The sequence below is a fragment of the Suricata suricatta genome, chromosome 11, assembly GCF_006229205.1.
Source record: "Suricata suricatta isolate VVHF042 chromosome 11, meerkat_22Aug2017_6uvM2_HiC, whole genome shotgun sequence".
NCBI lineage: Eukaryota > Metazoa > Chordata > Mammalia > Carnivora > Herpestidae > Suricata > Suricata suricatta.
Window position 1 is genome coordinate 1941807 of NC_043710.1, and position 19084 is coordinate 1960890.

At 67.5% G+C, this 19084-nt stretch overlaps 1 protein-coding gene across 2 annotated transcripts; it reads left to right on the top strand.

Moving 5' to 3' along the window:
• Window positions 1–1217: 1217 nt before the first annotated feature.
• SLC22A18 (solute carrier family 22 member 18) lies at window positions 1218–18721 on the top strand. Of its 2 annotated transcripts, none has more exons than XM_029915338.1 (10): window positions 1218–1416; window positions 3623–3720; window positions 4351–4511; window positions 4831–4963; window positions 11820–11932; window positions 12406–12513; window positions 13236–13336; window positions 16280–16381; window positions 16587–16707; window positions 18573–18721. In XM_029915338.1, exons 1-10 carry the CDS (start codon window positions 1273–1275, stop codon window positions 18698–18700), a joined length of 1209 nt encoding a protein of 402 aa, XP_029771198.1. In that variant the 5' UTR covers window positions 1218–1272; the 3' UTR covers window positions 18701–18721. The 2 variants fall into 2 exon arrangements, with proteins under 2 accessions (XP_029771198.1, XP_029771197.1); XM_029915337.1 differs by having other exon boundaries at window positions 1221–1416; window positions 18491–18721.
• Window positions 18722–19084: the final 363 nt, after the last annotated feature.

The window sequence follows — 19084 nt, forward strand, 5'->3', positions numbered from 1 at the left end:
GCTCTTTCCAGAAATGCTCCGCCCCCCCCCCGCCCCCGCCAGGTCTCTGTGTAGACCCTAGGGAAGGGGCAGGCCAGCCACTGAGCCCTGCTTTCCTCTCCCTCATCTTTCCCTCCGCCCCTCTCCCTTCCTCTCCTTTCCAGGCCTTGGCCCCTTCCCTCTGCCCACCCCATGCCCAGACTAAAAGTCCGGGTTCCTGCGGCCCCACCCACGTGAGAGCGGAGGCTACATGGGAAGTAGGGGCAGGGGGTGCTACCCCCCTGGGCCTGGGGTGTGGAGGTGAGGCTGGAGCTCACCAGGGAGGGTGATACCCTGGCCAGGGCCTCAGGTCACTGGGAGAGCTCAGGGGCCGGAGCTCACCACAGGGGGCTGTCCCTGCTGGAGCGGTGCCCTAGGGCAGGGCAGGGCCCGGCTCTCCGTGGCCTGGACGTCCTGACCAGGACCCCTTGCAGTGCGGGGCCTCTGAGCCCTGACCCGCCCCACGCAGGCAGCCTCTAGCCTCCACCCCCAGCCTCCCTGAGGCAGGGAGGGGAGGGGCCGGCAGGGGGAGCCCCGGGTTTCCTCCCGGTGTCACCCAGCCCCCCTCCCACCCCCAGACCCCAGGCTCTGAAGGCCGCCCTTGGGGCTCAGCTAAGAGTTGGTGTTAATTTGGTGAAACTTAATGGAGGTTTCCCTGGACCCACAAAGTCTAGTTTCTGCCGTGGGGGCGGGGGTGCTGGGGGGCAGACAAGGCCTCGCTGTGCGGCTGCTCACCCTCAGGCCGCCCCAGCAGCCCGCCTGGGCTGGGCGAGGGGTGTCAAGCCGCCCTCTGGGAGCTGCCCCATAGCGGTGGGGGGCACCCCTCACCTAAGGAGCCCCCCTGCCCAGCGACAGGGACCCAGAACCCATCAACCCTACCCATGCACCGACCTGAACTGAGTCAGCATGCATCCACACCTCTAAACTGGGGTTCTCTCTTAAGAGGGGGTGCTGGTGCCTTCCTGCATAAGGCACGTGGGGTGCCCAGCCCGGCTCGCGCCAGGCTCCGGGGAGCTGTGTGCCCAGAGCCCCAGGGCTGACTGGGGCGGAGGGGCAGGGGGCGCCTAAGGCCACGCGGGGCTCCTGCAGCCCTGGCCTCCCCCTCAGGCCCTGTCCCGGAGGTGAGGTCAGGCTGGGCGCCGCCCGCCTCGCACCCCGTGACTCAGCACCCTCCCCGGCACAACAGGACTTTTGCCCCCTGCGCCCTGCCACTGGCCTCCCTCTCTGATCCGTCTGGGCTCTCCCGCCGCAAGGATGCAGGGAGCTGGAGCCCCCAAGGGCCGGGACCCCCCCTCCAGGGAGATGGGCTCCCTGGGCCGCCCCAGGGTCATACTACTCACCTACGTGCTGGTGACCCTGGCGCTCAGCTGCGTCTTCATGCGGTTCTCCATCATGCCGGTGAGTGCCCACGCCCGCAGCCCGGCCCCAGTGCCGTGGCACTGCCCCCCGCCCCCCTCCCTCCCCCCGCTTCGGTCTGTGCAACAGCTGGGCTCCGGGGGAGGGGGGCCACCCGCCTCACGGAGCTGAACAGGCTGAGGGACCTGGGGATCGTGCCTCTCCGTCTGTCCATCAGCATGTCTTGTGCCCTGGTGCCCGGCCAGCCCTGCCCTCCGCCTGGCAGTGCCCCTCCCCCTGGCTGCCTAGCTCCGCCCTCCTACCACTCCCGGCCCCACTGCCCTCTGGACTCACCGTCCTAAGGCCCACTGGGTCCTGTCCCTCCTGCGCTCCGGCCTTCTCCTCAGTGAGTCTTGCCTCCCAGCCTCCGCCTGGACCCTAGGACTCCTTCCCCCCGTCCAGGTCCCGCTTGCACGCTTGGCCAGTGTCCCTGCAGGTGACCCACAGGACCGGGACCGGGAGGGCGGGGCTTGATGCATTCCCTCCCCCCCCCCTGCCTCCTGGGCCTGGAGCCCTGCCCGGGGCTGGCAGGAGTTTGCTCAGGTGGCTTGATCAGCCCTCAGTGCCCGCCCACCCACTTTCCATTGATTCCACCTTTGAACTCTTGATTATTCATTCAACAGACCCGAGCGGGGGCTGGCTCTGGGGTCTCACCCTCCCGGGGCAGCGGCACCCAGGGGGCTTGGAAAGTCCCAGAGCCCCAGAGTCCCTTCTCTGGTCTGGGCGGCCCATGGCACGGCCACTGGGGGTTTTACAGCCCCCCCCCGGGGGTTCTCATGAGCTCCGGCAGGGAGGGGCCCCCAGAGAGGCGGTGAACCCCAGCCCCCCGCCCGAAAGCCCACCTCACTTCTGCCAGAGGGCCTGGCCCCAGTCCTGACTCCCTTCCTCAGCGGCCGGGGGGCGGGCGGGCACCTTGAGGTCCCATCGAGAAACGGGTCACGGTGTCCCTCCCTGGAAGAGTTGGTGCAGGGGGTGACAGGGAAGTCACCGGCACAGAGCAGTGGCTTTCCTGTGGAGGTTGCATTGAGTGCCTACTGTGTGCACCCAGTTCTCAACTTGGATCACAGCGGACAGGGACTAAACCATCCTCAGGCTGTACTGTGCGTAAGGCCGTGATGGGTGCGGGGGCTGCTGGGGGCGCCCACAGACGTGTGTGGTAGATCTGGGGTCAGGAAAGCCTTCCTGGGAAGGCAGGCTTACAGGAAACAAAGAGCAAGCCTGGCTAGTGCAAAGGCCCTGGGGCAGTGGTGAGAACAGTGCAGCCAGAAAGGAGTGAGCGGAGGGAGGAGGGAAGGCGAGAGAGAGAGGCTGCCAGGACCCCGGGAGGGTGCTGGCTGTGGGGATGGCAAGATGCCCCCGGCCTCAAGGTCTGTGAAGGGTGAGCCTAGGAGCCGCCGATGTATCGATGGGGCTGTGCAACGGCTCAGGAGTTTGAGCCCCGCATCGGGTTCTGTGCTGACAGCACGCAGACGGCTTGGGATCCCCTATCTCCCTCTCTGCCCCTCCCCCACTTGCTCTCAAAAATAAACATTTTTTTTTAAAAAGAAGGCGGATGTGCAAGAATAGCGGGGGGTCAGAGATGACACCGGGAACCCGGCCCTGAGCAAAGGAGCCCATCTTGAGGGAGACCGTGGGAAGCCAGTTCTGGACGTGCTGAATTCCAGATGCTTCTAGACATCGAGAGGAGAGCTGGGGGCAGTGTCCGAGAGAGGTCCCGGGCAGCAGCTGTCCTGGGACCCAGCTAGGCCCCTGGAGCGGCAGGCGCGGAGCAGGAGGAAGGACGCGGGCGCCTCCGGGTCTCTGGAGAGACGCTGCTCACTGTCTTTACCTGTCCAGATGGGCCTGACGCAAGAGGGGCGGGGGAGGCTGGGAGCCACCGAGAGCAGGCCTGTGTCCTTGTGGAGGTCATCAGGGCATTTGGGGACAGTGTCCTGCTGGCCTGGAAGACGCTGCAGTCCACCAGGCAGCTTTGAGCGAACAAGGCCAAACTGGTGGGGGCTGGGGACCCCCTCACCTTGGAGGTGCGCCCTGCAGAGAGGAAGGAGGGCCTGGCGACGCCTGGCCCCACAGGTCCCGCGGCCCCCTCACTGCGGGCGGAGCAGCGGGGTCCCAGGCCCCAGGGCCCCTCCCAGACCCGCGCCTGCCCCTCCGGACACCCCGGGATCCAGCTCCTGATCCTTTCCATGCCCCACCTCCCCCGTGTCTGCAGTACCTGACCCGGAGGCTGGGCCTGGACTCTGTCGCCTTCGGCCACCTGCAGACCACCTTTGGGGCGCTTCAGCTGCTGGGCGGGCCCGTGTTCGGCAGGTACCGTGGGGCAGGAAGTCTGGGCCCTCCCCCACGATGACCTGGGCCTGACCCCCAGAGGTCAGGCGCTGGGTCGTGCCAGCTTCCCAGACCTGACACTGGGCACACTGGGGTGACGGTGGCTCCCATTCCAAAGAGGGGCACACTGGGCACAGCAGTCCCTTTCAGGCTGGGCACAGCCACTGCTCCCCGGGGTCCCTGTCCCCCCCGGGGTCCCTGTCATCCTCTCTCACTGACTGCGGTTTGTGGCCAGAGAGGGAATCGTACTAGCAAGACTGTTGGGGCTGGAAACACCCAGCGTTGCTGAGCTGGGGGTGCCACCAGCGATGCCCTGGGACCACCCCCTCCACCGGGGTTTCCTGGCCCTGCTTGGAGGCCGGTGGGGGAAGCTGGGGACACTTCCTGTAGAACACGGGCTCCCTGCTCCCTTTGGAGTCACAGGTGTTCTCAAAGGGAGCAGGGATGAGATGAGCACTGAGAGCTTCCCCACCAGAAGGATGGGGAAACTGAGGCTCCGAGAGGGGAACACTGCGGCCCAGCCCCGCAGAGGCCCCAGGGGCAGGGCGTCAGGGGCAGAGCGGGAAGGACCCCGCCTGGTGTCCGCGAGGCTCACGGGTGCGGGTCCCCCAGGTTCGCAGACCAGCACGGGGCGCGCGCCGCCTTCACAGTCACCTTCCTGGCGTCCTCCGCCTTCTACCTGCTCCTGGCGGCCGCCTGCAGCCCGGCCCTGCCCGGCGTGGCCTTGCTCTATGCAGCGCCCCTGCCTGTCGCCTTCATGCATGCGATGCCAGGTAGGGCCAGGCAGGGCCTGGGACTGCGGGTGGGGGTGGGGGTTGTCGGGGTAGCCTGGGCTGAGGTCGCCACCTGAGGGAGGTGTGGGGTGTGGGTCCCCTCTGGGTGACGGTCTAAGCCAGAGAGCAGGACCTAGGTGGAGGGCGTGACGTGGGGGCGTGGCCTGGGAGCAGGTGGCTGGGGGGCGTGGCCTGTGCAGGTGCAGAGTAGGTCCTGGGGGGTGTGGAGGAGGTGGCCTTGCGCGGGGCACCCGCGGCGTGCGGGGTGGCGTGGGGCCTGGGCCTGGGCAGCATCGCTCAGTCCCCGCCCTGCACCCAGCGGCGCAGATGATCATCGCGGACCTGTCTGCGCCCAAGGAGCTGCCCGCGGCCCTGGGCCGGCTCGGCCTGTGCTTCGGAGTCGGCATGATCTTTGGCTCACTGCTCGGCGGGACTCTGAGCACCGCGTGCGGGTGAGTGGCCGAGGCCGGACCCAGGCCCGGGGGCGGGCAGGGAAGCGGGGCGGGGCTGCTGGTTGGGATGGCTGGCTCTGGGTCCACCCAGGCCGGCCGCCGTTTCTCCATCTGCGCGTTGAGCATCTTGGGTCACGTGTGGGACGGTCAGCCTGAGACCCACGCGGTGGGCGGGGCTGGAGGGGGCACGGCTTGGTGGTGGTCGGGCCGGAGAGGGGACAGGAGGTGCTCCCCTGCTGCAGCCCCGCAGGGGCTGGGCAGCACGGAGGGCACCAGGAGGTCCCAGTCTAGGGGGCACGCCTGGCTGGCCGGGGTCACATGGAAACCAGGCTGGACCTGAAGAAACTGGACGGCAGGCCCAGGAGGCGGGTCCCGGGGTGACCGGTGGGCATCCTGCGATGGGGGCGGGGCTTCGGGGAGCCAGGTCCCAGCTTCCGGGGGGGCTCGCGGGCAGCCTGTGGGCGGTTCCATAACTGCACCAGCAGCCCTTGGAGGGTCCCCTGGGAGAAGAGAGTAGCCTGGAACCCAAGACACCTAGGCCCGCAGAGGCCCCGCCGCGCCAGGCGTAGGCGGGGAGCTCACTTCCGGGCTCCACCCCGACTCCTGACTTCTCCTCCCTCCCCCCAACTGCCCGACGCCCACTCAAAACCGGCTTCTTTCACAGGAGCGGACCTTGCTCCTTGCCTGCATTTGACCCAAGTCTTTGCTTTTGGTCTGGAATGTGGATGCCCAGCTGTGGGTGGAGGCCCTGTGCCAGCTGGGGACCCGCCCGTGCAGGCCTCGGGGAGTCGCCTGGGGCCCTTTCAGGACAGGAAATCACACACACACACACACACACACACACACACACACGGGCACCTCTGTTGACAGGATGCCACCGATCTCGAATGACCCTGTGCCAGCCCCTGGGCCTCCGGGGGCGTAGGTCTCCCCAGGCTCCCCCGGTGTCTCCAGACAGCCCCCAGCGGTGGTGATGGCTGGTGATGGCCGGTCCCCAGGGAGAGTCCCGTGGCCGGTTCCACCAGCTCCCCACCCCAGGCTTTTCATCTGAGTTTGGGGTGCAGACGTCCGTCTCCCCTGAGCGCCTCCGCCAGGAGGCTGCAGCGGGGGAGCAGAAGCCCTTCCGTCCGCTCCCTCCCTGGTACTTGTCGAGCAGCGGCTGGGTGCCCCGGGATTCCAGGTTCTGGGCCGCGGTGCTGGACGGGCCAGGCCGGTCCCCGGAGGAAATGAAAATGACAGGTATTTCTAAAGCGTCAGACTGAGCTGCACAGTGTGAGGAGTAATAGCACGATAGGGGGCCAGACAGACGGGTGGTCACCGGGGGGTCACCTGCAGGAGGCGAGGGGCGGCAGGACATCTGTGGCTGGAGTTGGGGAGCAGGAAGGGCAGGGGGCGGGGTGCCTCGGATGGGCTGAGGGCCTGGATGTGGGCGTGGCCTCGAGCAGGAAGGGCAGGGGGCGGGGTGCCTCGGATGGGCTGAGGGCCTGGATGTGGGCGTGGCCTCGAGCAGGAAGGGCAGGGGGCGGGGTGCCTCGGATGGGCCGAGGGCCTGGATGTGGGCGTGGCCTCGAGGACACTGGGGCGGGCCTTGGGGAGCTCTGAACTTGCTGAGATCTGGGGGTGGGTCTCCCCTGGGTTAAGGCTGGTGCCGTTAGGGCGGGTGGGGGGACAGCTGAGTGAGGGCATCCGTGGTGGGCAGAGCAGGGCTGTGCCCTTGCGTGGGTGGTGTCAAGCCCGGGGGCGGGTTCAGGTCGAGCCCCGAGCCACAACCTGGCGTTTGTAATAGAAGCAGGGGTCAAGGAGGCGGTACAGTGAGGGCAAGAAGGGAACGAGATCCAGGAGAACACCCCGGAAGCAAAGAGGGTGTGCAGGTCACGAGCGGAGGACTCCCTGCGCTTCGAGGGATGGCGGTGACCACGGGATCGTCTGCACATGAGCCGCTGGGGGCGGTGGGGGTCTCAGTCGGTAGATCAGGAGAGGAGGGTCGGGAGGGCGTCAGGGCCTGTAGAGGGTACCGCAGAGGGAGAGGCAGGGCACGGGGAGCCTCCCGCCCCTCACTGCCCCACCTCCCTGGACTCAACAGCCCAGCCACCTGTTACCGTGGTCACCTTGACAGGTGTCCTCACCTGTGAAATGGGCCACCCTCACTTGCTCAGCGGTGTGCGAGCTGTCCCCGTGCCTAGGGCCTCCCCCCACCCGCCCCCCACGCCCCCTCTTGCCATCACCTTCCCTCTTCTCCATCCCGGCGGCTGCCCAGAAGACACCGCTCACCACCCTCTCCCCTGAGCCACCCCCAAGATGGCCGGCCCCTGCTCTCATGTTCCAGAAATATCCATCCACTTTCCTGCCTGCTTTCATCCCGAGATCGGAGGTGCTTCCTACCCAACCCCTCTGCATCCTTTGATGGGTGGGAAAACAGAGGCCCCGGAGAGGAGGTGTCATGTCCAAGGCTCAGGGGAAGTGGGCTCCTGGCCCCGGCTGCCATCTTCCCGCCCCCCATGCCCCGGTAACCCCTTCCCCGAAAGGCATCAGCCATGTCCCCCACCTCCAGGAGCGGGCGGGCACGGAGGAAGTGGCCTTGGCACCCTCCGGGTGCGGGACGGGCACTGGTAGAACTGGTTTGGGCTCAGCCTGGAGCTCCGGCTGGGAGGCCTGGCTCCTGCCCAGGGCCGGGGCCCTGAGTCACGTCACAGGTGGGGGCCACTCTGTGACTCATGGCCCCGAGCCCAGCGCCTCACAGCCCGGGGAGGCCCCCATGCCACCCTTCCCAGAAGCGTGCCGTGTGCCTCGACGGCAGGCAGCACCGGCCCGCAGAGCCCACCTGAGTCTGGTCCCAGGGGCTGGGGTCCAGGGGTCCCCAGAAAGGGGGACCACCTGTCAGACGGCGAGCCAGCCCCTGGGCCTGATTGTTGGACTCAGGCTGGGCCGGCTTCCCCCGCTGAGTGACGAGGGGCCGGTCCACACGCAGTCACAGGTCTGGCTTGGGCGCTGGCCCCTGGGAGGGGTCAGGATTTGGACAGATGCCCCCGAGGGTAGGATTCGTTTGGCTTGGGAGGATTTGGGTCCAGCTAGGGGGCCAGGCCAGCTTCCACCGCAGACCCTGGAGGTCAGGCAGGCTGACACGGGGTCACGTCGGCGGTGTCCGTGGCGATGACAGCGGTCCCCGGGCGTTACCACAGAGAGGGCCCCGCTGCGGCCCCGGCGCCAGCTCTGCCCCATGAGGAGCGTGACTCGGAGGGGATTTACTCTCCTCCTTTTCGGGAGCTGGAAGACTGGGGACTGTGTCTCAGCCTTCGGCCCGGCCCCGGAATAGGAAGCCCTCATCCTGCTGACAGGGTTTCCGCCCTGGTGACACGGTTGCTTCCCTTGGAAGTTAATGAGTAAACACTCAGGGCAGCCCTGCATGGCTCTGGGACAGGAGTGACTCGTGGGCCAGCCAGGCGGCCTGCCCCACTCGGTGCTCAGGATGGCTCATCGAGGCTGTGCAGGGCTGGCCAGGCGTGTGCCCTCCCCACCTCAGGGGACTCGGAGACCTGACCAAAAGGTCCTGGGTGCTCCCAGCGCCGGGAGGACACACACAAGGCCCAAGTGGCCAAGAGTGAGCTCAGCTTAGACACGAGAGGGGAGAGAGGAGGCAGCTCTTGAAGGTGGGGCTGGGATAGAGAGTGCTCCAAGCAAGAGGGAGCCTGTGCAAAGGCCCTGGGGCAGGAAGGAGCTTGGAACTTGCTTGGAAGCCTGTGTGGTTGGGACTGGAGGGTCAGGTGCTCAGGGAACACAGAGGCTGCAAACTGTCAGACTGAACGAGACTTTAACACCTATTTTCTGGGACCTAGAAGCCAGAGGGAGGCTGAGTCAGGAGGGGCCCCAGAAAGACTCCCGTTTTCAGACATTGCTCTTGCCACAGTATCATGGGATGCGGATTGGGCAGCGCAGGCTGACTTCACCCCAAGGCCCTGGCTGGCTGTCCAGTGACTCTCTGGAGCCCCTCTCACAGCCAGCAGTGACCCCAGACCGCCGTCCAGGTTGGATAGGGGAAGGGAGTGCCACTCAGGAGGCCCTGTGACCCTGGGGCAGGGGGGAGGGCGGCCGTGGCTTCCGGAGTACCGTCACCTGTAGCCCAGCCCCCCACCCTCCTGACAGCCACGGCTTGCAAACTCCAGGCCCTCAGGCTAAGGGTGAGAACCAGCAATCAGCCGTGACCAACGGGCCGTGCAGCCCTTGGGGGATGGGGACAAGGTGTCCCCCCGGAGGGTGGCCCTCATCTGCATCTGAGGAAAGGAAGTCAGCTAGCAAGGTCACCACAGGGAAGGGCAAAAGGACATAAAAACCTCAGGTGCCCAGAGCCCTGTCCGGAGTCCTTTCCTGGCCTCCATCCCTCCAGCCGCCTGTGCGTCCATTCAACCAAAACCAAAAAGGGGCAGAAGGACAGGGGCACGCCAAGGGACGCCGGCCCTCGAGCCCGACGCGATTTGTAACTCGGCTCCAACGAGCCCACAGCAGCCGGTCGCAGCCGCCCCTCGTGACCAGCACAGCCCGGCGGGGAAGCTGACTCCGCCTGTGCTCAGGGGCGCAGTGACCCGGAGGTCCCTGGGGAGGGGCGCCCGGCTTGTCCGGGAGGGCAGAGTGGAGACACAGGCCCGGAGAGGACTGAGAGGTCCTGGGGGAGCTGGAAGCGGCTCTGGAGGGGGAGGACACTCCCTCCCTCCGACGTCCCCAGGAAGCTGTGGCCCCCTGACTCCCCCCGGGGCCCCCGGGACCCCTGTGCTGCCTTCAGCTTACCAGCTAGGACGCCAGGGGGTGGTGAGAGCCTACGAGACGGGGCCTGGCCCCTTGCCACCCAGCCCGCGCTTGTCACCAGCCTCCCAAAATAGCCATCTAAGTGGCCGCCTCTGCCCCCATGAATTTCCGGGGCATCTGGCAAAGAAAGCAAGTTCTGTCCCTGCCCGCCAGGCCCGGCACGGTGACGTGCAGAGCCTGAAGAAAGGGCCCTTCTCTCTGGGGCCAGCCACCGGGGCCGGGGTGGCCCTGCCCGCGTCACAGCCCCGTTCCTGGCAGCCAGAGGAGGGGCCCCGGTGCAAGCTGGCCTCATATGTCCCCGGGGGTTTGAGCGGAGGCCCGAGACCCTCCAGCCTGTCAGTCCATGGGAATGCCCGTCCCGGGGCTCAGAAAGCCTGAGGGTCCCCCAGCCCCGGCCATGGGCCAGTGGGGGAGGGGAGGCCAGCCGAATGTGCAGGCTAGAGAAGTGCCAGCTCAGCCCTGACCCACTGTGTACACCCGGGAGGGTCCCGGCCGGGGACATGGGGCGGCCCCGCCCCTACCTGCCCCACTGACCCCGTGGGGAACAGGGCCTTGCCTGGGGCTTCCCTGTGTGCGTGTCTGCGTGCCCCGTGTGTCTGCGTGTGCACACCTGCAGCTGCGGGGGGAGGGGCGGGGCACTCCGTGCAGGGCCAAGGGCGGCTTGTGGCCGGCCCTGCTCAGAGACGCAGGGGACACTGACCCCCCCACGGGTTCTGTGCTGTGTGGTCCTGAACAGGAGCCCCGCTGAGGTTGGGGGCAGGGCTGCGTGCCTGCGAACATCTCTCACTTTCTCCACGGTCTCGGCGCAGGGTCCCACACAGGCCCGCTTGTCCTCGGGGCCCGATACTGTCCGGCTGAAGGAGCGAGACCCTCTTGGAGGACGGAGTGCCCCGGGGGGAGGCCCGTCGGGGCTCACGGAGAAGGGCTCTTGCAGGGTGAATAGGAGCTTCTGCGGCCGCTGAGGGGAGGGCCCCGCGCCCCCCGGATGGTCCCGCAGCCTGGCTCAGGCTCAGCAAGGAGTTCCCACATGTTCCTGCCTCTGCCCCCCACCCCTGGGGGAGGAAATGGTGATGGTCAGGAGGGCTGCCCCCAGTGCCAGTGTGGTCAGGTGACATGGCCTCCCTGGCCTGCCCCCGCCTTCCAGACGGGTCAGGACCCAAGTTTCCACGTGGTGACTCACAGCCCAGAAGGGTTTTCTCGGAAGCTGAGGGGCCCACCTGAGTCTGGGTCCTGGGGCTGCGCGGGTGGGAGGGGGAGTGTCCTGGGGGGGCCGGGCTCTCCCCAGGAGTGAAGGCAGGGAGGCGTGATGGTCCCCAAGACACGTCTGAGGCCGTGTGGGGGTCCCCCTTCCGTGCAGGGGGGGTCGAGAGGCAGACCCGAGCCCCCTGCCCACCCCTGCACTCGGGGTCACCGGCACCCCCTCCTGGGCCCCGGCCCCAGGGACGCCTGGCAAGTGTGTCTCCCCATCAGCCACAAGGGCCAGAGAAGCGTCACCTAAAGGAACCGTGGATGCCTGTCTAGTCCCCACAGAGGGAGGCAGGGCCCTTCCTCTGGGAGCCTCAGTTTGCTCCTTCATAAAATGGGCCGACCCTGGGACCTGCCCCCTCCGTCCAGGGCTGTGCAGGGGGCTCCTCGGTGTTGGAAGACATGGCCTGAAGCTGGGGCACCGGCCCCAGGGGTCTGACGCCCCGGCCCTGCTGGGAACAGCAACGCACACACTGGGGGCCGTCCTGTCCCTCGCACCCCCTGGGAGGACCCGCCGCAGCCCGCCAGGGCCCACCTCCTCGGCTCGCGCCGCCGCCCACGCCCAGGGACCCGGGGCCCAAGTGCTGTGGCTGCCGAAAACTGCAGCTGTGGCGTGACCGTCAGACACGGTGACAGCTTGGTCTGCTCCTACATTCTGTCCCTCCTCCGGGTCACAGGCAGTGGGGATGTGGCTGGTCAGGTTTGAGTGGTTCTCAGCTGTGACCTCATTGTGGCTGAAGGGCCGGGGGGGGGGGCTGCTGGGGGTGCCCCTCCCGGGTCCTGAATCCCGTGTAAGCACTGCTGTCACCCACAGGATGCAGTGCCCAGCGTCCGTGGCTCTTGTGGCCAACCTCGTGGGAGCCGTCCTCAGCTCCACCTGTATCCCCGTCAGCACTAAAGGGGCTCGTGCCCAGGCTGCCCCACCAGGTAGGCCCCCTGGGACCCCCGCCAGCAAGCCGCCCTGGAGTGCCAGGTGTCCCCTGGCTGCCAACACTGTCAGAGCCCAGCTGGGTACGAGCCACTGCCCGGGTTGCGTGGGCTGGGGCAGTGAGGGCCAGGCCAGGTCTCCTGACAGCAGAGGCACTGTTTCTGGAGCACCTTCCAGAATTCGGGGGCTGCAGGGTCGGTGGGAGGGAGGCTTCAGCCCTAGGAGCTTGATGAGCTGCCCGGTGCCCCCGGAGGGGCCATCGGAGGGGGGTGCTGGGAGCTGTCAGCTCAAGCCCATCAGCAGGTGCTGCGGCCACAGGGAGGAGCGGCTCCTGAGAGCCAGTGCTGACCTGGGTGCGGGACGCCAGGCTCGAGAGAGGGGCCTCCCCCGGCCCCCCGGCCCCGCCAAGACCTGGTCAGGGAGCTGGGAATGGGCTATCTGGCGGCCTGACCGGCCTGTCTGGGCCCCCCAGGAAGACCCCAGGCCAATGTGTTTGACCTGAAGGCCATCGCCCGCCTGCTGCTGAGATCGGGGGTCCTGCCTGTGTTCCTCATCAAGGTGGCATCTGGCCTCCCCTTCGGTGAGTCCGGGACCCGGGGCAGCTGGGAGCTGCGGTCGCGGGGAGGAGGCCCGCGGTCAGGGCATCCCCCTTCTCCGCCCTGTGTCCTGGGCCGCATGCTTTCCCCGTGCTGTTGCCTGTCACATGTGTCCCAGAGAAGGGGATGGCCCCCAGGTTCCTGCCGAGTGGCTGCACTGGGGAGGTTAGAACGAGACAGCGGTGCCCCCTTCCGTCCAACCCCACAGGCTCCCCCCTCACAGTTGGTTCGAGGTGAGCCCAGTGGCGTTGGCAGCCCCCTTCTGGGGTCCCCTCCTTGGGGGGCCGCGCGGAGGACAGATAAGTGAGGCGTCGTGGTGGTGCTCCGGGGCTAATCCCGCTCCCGCAGAGGGTTCTCGCCCTTGTGAAACTGTGCTGCAAATCTCGGGGTCGGGGTGCGCGGGGCTGAAGCCATCGGGGGCCTGCAGTCTCGGGTCCAGGCAGGCTCCTGGAAGGAGCGGTGACCGGACTCGAGTGCCCGACTTCATGAGGGCCACCAGCGTGTCCGGCATCAAATCCTCCCGCGCGGCCAGCTCTGGGCCCCCCCCCCCCGCCTCCCGGGCCCGCCCAGCCGTGGGTGGTTTCCTGCGCCTCCCCGCACACCTGCCCCGTGGGCCCCTGGGGCCCCGCCTCCCGCGCCAGGATCCCCGGAGAGGGGGGCGGGGCCAGGGCACCACAGTCACCTGCCTGCCCTCCCCCGCTCCCAGGACTCTTCATGGTCATGTTCCCCATCATCTCCATGGACTTCTTCCAGCTGGACCCCGCCCAGGCCGGCTACCTCATGTCCTTCTTCGGGGTTCTCCAGATGGTGAGTGGGTGCGGGCGCAGAGGGCGTGTCCTGGACGCCGCAGCCCTGCAGACAGCGGCCTCGGTTTCTCCTGCGCCGCTGTTCTGTACCGTTAGCTTCCGGCTGCCCTCCCCTCCCTGAGCCCGGTTTGCAGCGCCGTCTGTCCCGGAAAGGGGAGCGAGGAGGCTGGCACCCAGGGAGGCCAGCGAGCCCTTGGGCTCCTGTCTGGAAGCACGGGAGGGCCCCCGTCCTTGGAGCGTGCAGCTGGGTGCCCCTCGGCGGAGGACAGCTCGGGTGGGAGAGCCCGGTGCTGGGCCCCGTGCCCACTAGCAGGCAGGTTCCTGAAGCTCTCGGAGCCTCTGTCTCCTGGCCCATCAACTGGGGCAAAGCACAGTGACCCTTGTGCGGTCATTTGGCGGATCGAGTGAGCTAATGTGGCAAAGCACTTAGAAGAGGCTGGGCAGGGGTACCTGGGTGGCTCAGTTGGTTAAGCATCCAACTTTAGCTCGGGTCATGATCTCACCGTTTGTGAGTTCAAGCCCTCAGCTGGGCTCTGTGCTGATGGCTCACAGCCTGGACCCTGCCTCGGATTCTGGGTCTCTATTTCTTCCGCCCCCCCCCCCCACCACTCCACTGACACTCTGTTTTTCTCCTTCAAAAATAAACTGAAAAAAAGAAGAGGCCAGGCACCTTGTGAGCCACCTCCCCCAAGTGACAGTCACTCCGTCCTTGTGAGATGCCCTGGGACTGGCAGCCGGTGGGATGGGGGCAGGGGCGTCTGCACCAGGCCCCGGGGTGCACAGACAGGTGGGGACATGCCCCCGGACAGCTGGAATGCGGGAGGGGCTATTCTGGGACTGTCTGGAGGGGACGGAGCTCTGGGACTCTCCGGAAGCGTGTGACATTCCCGCACCTCCAGGCCATCTGCTCCCCTTGCCTCTGGGCCCAGGACTGGTCTCAGCCCTGGTGTGAAAATAGCAGCCCCCAAAGGGCAGGAAGGCCGCAGTGCCGCTGCGGGCCGGGAGGGGCCAGCCAGGGGGCCACAGGCAGAAAACAACAGTGCTAATCCTCCAGGGCTGGGGGCCGTGCTTCTAAGCGCCCGGAGCGTCCCAGACCTAGGAGACCAGGCCTGCACCTGTGCTGAAGCCAACAGACACCCTGGGATCCTCAGGAACGGACACTGGTCCTTCCAGCCTTGTCGGGCTGTCCTGACGGTGACCCTGCCCGGACGGGCCTGGGCTCGGGCACCTGTATGGATGGTGGCTGTGTCTGGAACCTCGTGGGCAGAGGGTGGGGTTTTGTATCTGCAGAGAGAGGCCCGAAGCCCCCTCTGTCAGGCACGTCCCTGCCCCCAGCTCCGCGGGGTAGGGCTGGTCACCGAGGGCCTGAGGAGGCAGCCTGGGCCCCGACGTGCTGCTTCCCTCCACAAACCATCTCCCTGTCCCCGTGGGGGGCATGGGGGTTGGGGGCAGGGGGGAAGGGTGGCCCAGAGGGTCCTCACTGAGGGATGGCATCACCACCCCTGTCTGTCGCAGACCGTCCAGTGAGAGCGCCATGTGGCCCTCAGCTACGCCCCAGGCACTGTGCCGCCACAGTGGTGGGAGGCTTCCATCATACAGGGCTGGGGGGAGACGGGGATGAGCCCCCAACCACCCTCACCAAGGTCCTCAGAAGGGCAGAGGCGCAATTTTAGATGGAGCAGTGGGTTGGGGGGGCTGCAAGTGCAAAGGCCCTGGGGTGGGGGGCACACAGCCGCCGAGGTGGCTGAGGCAGCAGACTGGGCTCTGAGAACATGGGGGTGGGTGTCTGCAGGGCCAGGAAGGACCTGGGTTTACTCAGACTGGACGGCGCTGCGGAGAGCGTCCACGCAGAGGCTGGCCACGGTCACTCTGCGTGCTGTTGGGGAGGGGAGGTGTGGGGCGCGGGCGGCCCACGTCCGCCCTGGGAGAGGCAGGAGAGGCCGGGCCTGTCTGTTAGGTTCTGGTTCCTGCCAGCCACGGACGTTTTAGGCTTTTTTTAAGTGGATGGGGAAACTGAGGCACAACCGCACGCCGTCAGGGTTTGGGTCTGGTGTTGGTGTGGATGCTACGGCCACGCTGCTGCCCATCGGGTGGACCCCCCTTTCTAAGAACAAGCAAACAAACAAACACGGAACACAAAGCAAGTCTGAAAGTAGGATTTTCTGAAGGGCCTCGTAGGGCTCCGGTTGGAAGCTTTCATCAGGCCAGGCAGGCGGTGAGGACAGTGGGCGACCCCATTCCGCAGGGCCCGCCCGAGCACCCCGGGGCGCCGACCCCCAGCCCGCGCCCAGCCCTGGGGCCACTGAGCACTGGCCTTCCCTGGCACCTGTGGGTACTGGGGCTCCGCCATCCATCACCCATCATCCACTCCAGCTCTGGGACCTTGGGCAAGTAACGTCAGCCCTCAGGGCCTCAGTTTACCCAGCTGTGCCGGGGGCGCGGTGAGGAGGCAGAGCTGTGGCTGGTCCGCAGCAGCCGAGGGGCCTGCCAGGGCCGGCTGCGCGGAGGCCCCGACGTGGGCGCCCGGGCAGCTCCACCACCTCACTGTGTGCGCCCCGGCCTCCCGGACAGGGGGGAGGGGGGCTGGGCTGAGGGAGAGTGGGGGCCGGCTGACACGGGACAGGGCTTCCCAGGGCCACAGCGTCCCCAGGCTTTCTAGGCAGGGCCACATGACACCCAATGCTTTTTACCCCATAAGCCGTTGACCCCCGAACCTGCCTGTGAGCAGTTAGCCGGCCCCCCTTGACGAGAACATGCTCATCACGCCTGAAACTAAGGACGCAGGATCCGTTTTGGAGGCGCCTGTCGGGGACCTTGCCGGTGACACGAGACTCCGCGGCCCACCCTTCTCCCGTGGCCTGGCAGCCGCGAGGGCTGGCGCCCCGGCTGTGGGGCTGCCGCCGTCCAGACCCCTCCCACGCAGGCTCTCGCTCTGTCTCCCCAGGTGGTTCAGGGCCTGGTCATCGGGTGGCTGAGTAGCCGCTTCTCGGAGAGGGCGCTGCTCCGGACCAGCGTGCTGGGCTTGGTCCTGGTGGGACCGGCCATGGTGAGCACTGTCCTGGGGGCTGCACCCCCCGAGCGCGGGATCCGGGCCCACCCCTGTGCCTGCACGTGCCCAGACCGCACGTGAGCCCCCGGCCCCTGCACTCCCCCGCCCCCGCCCCGGGCCTCCTCCAAGGGGCCGTAGGGCTGGGCCCCTCCTCTGTCCCGTGTGCCCTGCCCACTCGCCATGGCCTCCCGCCCCGTGCCAGGCACTGATGTCCAGCGCCTTCCACTTCTGCCTCCTGATGCCCGGCCTGGTCTTCAGCATCTGCGCCCTCAACGTGGTCACCGACAGCATGCTGACCAAGGCCGCCTCAGCCTCAGACACAGGTGAGCCCGCGAGGGGCTGGAGAGAGCCGGGCCCTCCTTTCTGGAACGCTCTCTGGGCAGTTTCAGATGGAGAGCTCCCTGGATGTCAGGCTGCGTCTGCCCAGACCCCGTGAGCCCTGGGTGGGGCGGGTGGCCCGGGCCCCGAGGGGGCGGGGGTGGGGGTGGGGGTGGCAGGCTACAGGATGGCCCAGGTGAGACTGGGCTGGGCCTGGGGGGTGGAGAGGGGGCTTCCCAGAGATGGGGTGAGGCTTGGCTCTGAAGCAGGGGCAGATCCCACTCTAAAGGAGGAAAGGAGAGATGGCGCCCCAGGCCAGGACCCAGCCGGGCAGAGGCGTGGAGGCGGATAGGAGCCGGAAGGCTCCTGCAGAGGCCAGGGAGGGAGACAGCCCAGGGGGGCCAGGCGTGGTCAGCACAGGGACAGGCCTGCCCGAGAGGTGGGGAGGCAGGCGCTGGCCCTCTGTCCCCTCCCCAGCACAGGGGCCGTGCTTATGCTTCCCGAGGGAGTGAATGGAGGCACGTGGTCAGTTAAACCCAGAAAGCCCCCACCCCCCACACCGTAGGACACAGATGTTCCCAGACAGGGACCCCACAGGCCTCACTCCGCACCCAGCTTTCTTTCTAGAAGCCTACAAGACTCCAGACTCAGCTCCCCGCCCCGGGGCGGGGGCACTGGTGCAGGTGCCGGGGCTCCGGTGGCTGGTTGAGGTTGAAAAACCCCCCCGCAGGCTAGAAAGCCGACCAGACGCCACCAACCTCCATACACCTGTGTGCTGAGCGGGGAGGGGCAGACTGAGCTTGAGAGGTCGGGATGGGAACCAGGGGGCTGATGGGCGAGATCTCCTCTCAGGGCTGCTCCAGTTCTGAGGAGGCCAGGCCGGGCCGGAGGGCTTCCTGGGGGTGGTGGACCGGCACCCAGGAGAGGCTAGGAGAAGGCAGGGCAATGGAGCGTGGATAGGCAGGGGCAGGGCCTGGCAGGGAGGAGGGCGCACCATACCTGAGGCACCACCCCTCGGAAGGAGTGGGGAGCTGGTTCCCAGCACCAGCCTGGGAACCCGAGACCGCGGAGGGGCGGTAATTGCTCCCCGGCGTGTGGGCGATGGGAGAAGCCGCTCTTAAATCCCCCACGCCGGGCCCTGAGCCCAGGCGGGGCCTTCCCAGGCGGCTCCCAGCTCACTCAGCGGGCTCTCCTGCTCCCCGAGCCGCGGCTCTGAGCCCCTGGAGCCGGGGACCCGCTGGGCACGGCTTATTGAAAACACATGCGGGCACACGCCCACCCACAGGGGCCACAGCTGCCCAGAGGGGCCCGGTGACGGGGGAGTCAGGTGGCCAGGGGCAGAGGCAGCCAGGCGAGCCGGGAATGAAGTGGGCGCAGAGAGGCAGGTGGGTGGCCCCTCTTGTGCCCCCGGCCCCTCCCCGGGCCTGCGGAGGGCGCTCCCCAGTCCATATGGGGGGCGGAGGTGGCGGGGGTGACGCTGGCGCTCACAGCCTGCCCTGCACCCCAGCCCCAGCCTGCACTCTGTGGGTCAGGAGGTTTCAGGGACGCTGTCCCCAGGCTGGCCCGTGACCCGTGGCTCCTCCTGTGCCTGGGAACTTTCTGGAGCAGGGGTGCAGGCACCTGTGTGGCCCCTAGGGGCTGAGTGGTCGGAAAAGAGCAGTCTGGACAGAGGGAGCTGGGGGAGCAGAGAGCGGATGGGGGCAGCGGCAGGGGACAGCAGAGTCCTCAGCTGTGTTCCGTCAGTGGGTGGCCAGGGCGGCCTGACTTGCCTCCCACCCCACCCCTCAGGGACCATGCTGGGACTCTGTGCCACCGTGCACCCGTTGACTCAGACCCTGGGGCCCACCCTGGGTGGCCTGCTGTACCGCAGCTTTGGGGTCCCTGTCTTCGGCCACGTGCAGTTTGCCATCAACCTCCTGGTCTTCCTGGTGCTCTGGAGACAGCCCACGCCGCAGAAGGACTGAGTCTGGTGACCGCTGGCCCTGGGGCACAGACTAGCAATAAACTCTTCCAGCCTGATTTCTGTACGTTCCCATGGGCTAAACAGGGGGCCTGGGAGTGAGCGATGGAGGGACGCGGGGTCGGATGCTGGAGAGCTTCCTGGAAGAGGGGCGTGTGGCCGGGCCCCAGGGCTCTGGAAAGAGCCCGGTCACCCAAGTTGTCCTTGTGCAGTGGGCCCTCCCCTGCCTGGATCCCGCCCCGCCTGCTGCTGCCCAGACAGCTCTGCTCGAACCCCGAGACCAGAACGGCCCCCGGCCCCCACCAGGCCACCCCCTGCGTGGCCTCGGGGCTGAGCACGAGGCACTTGCCCTTGTCAGTCACCTCACGTGAATGGAAACAGGTTGTTCTCAAAGATGTGGAGTTTGAGGCTTGCAAAGAGGC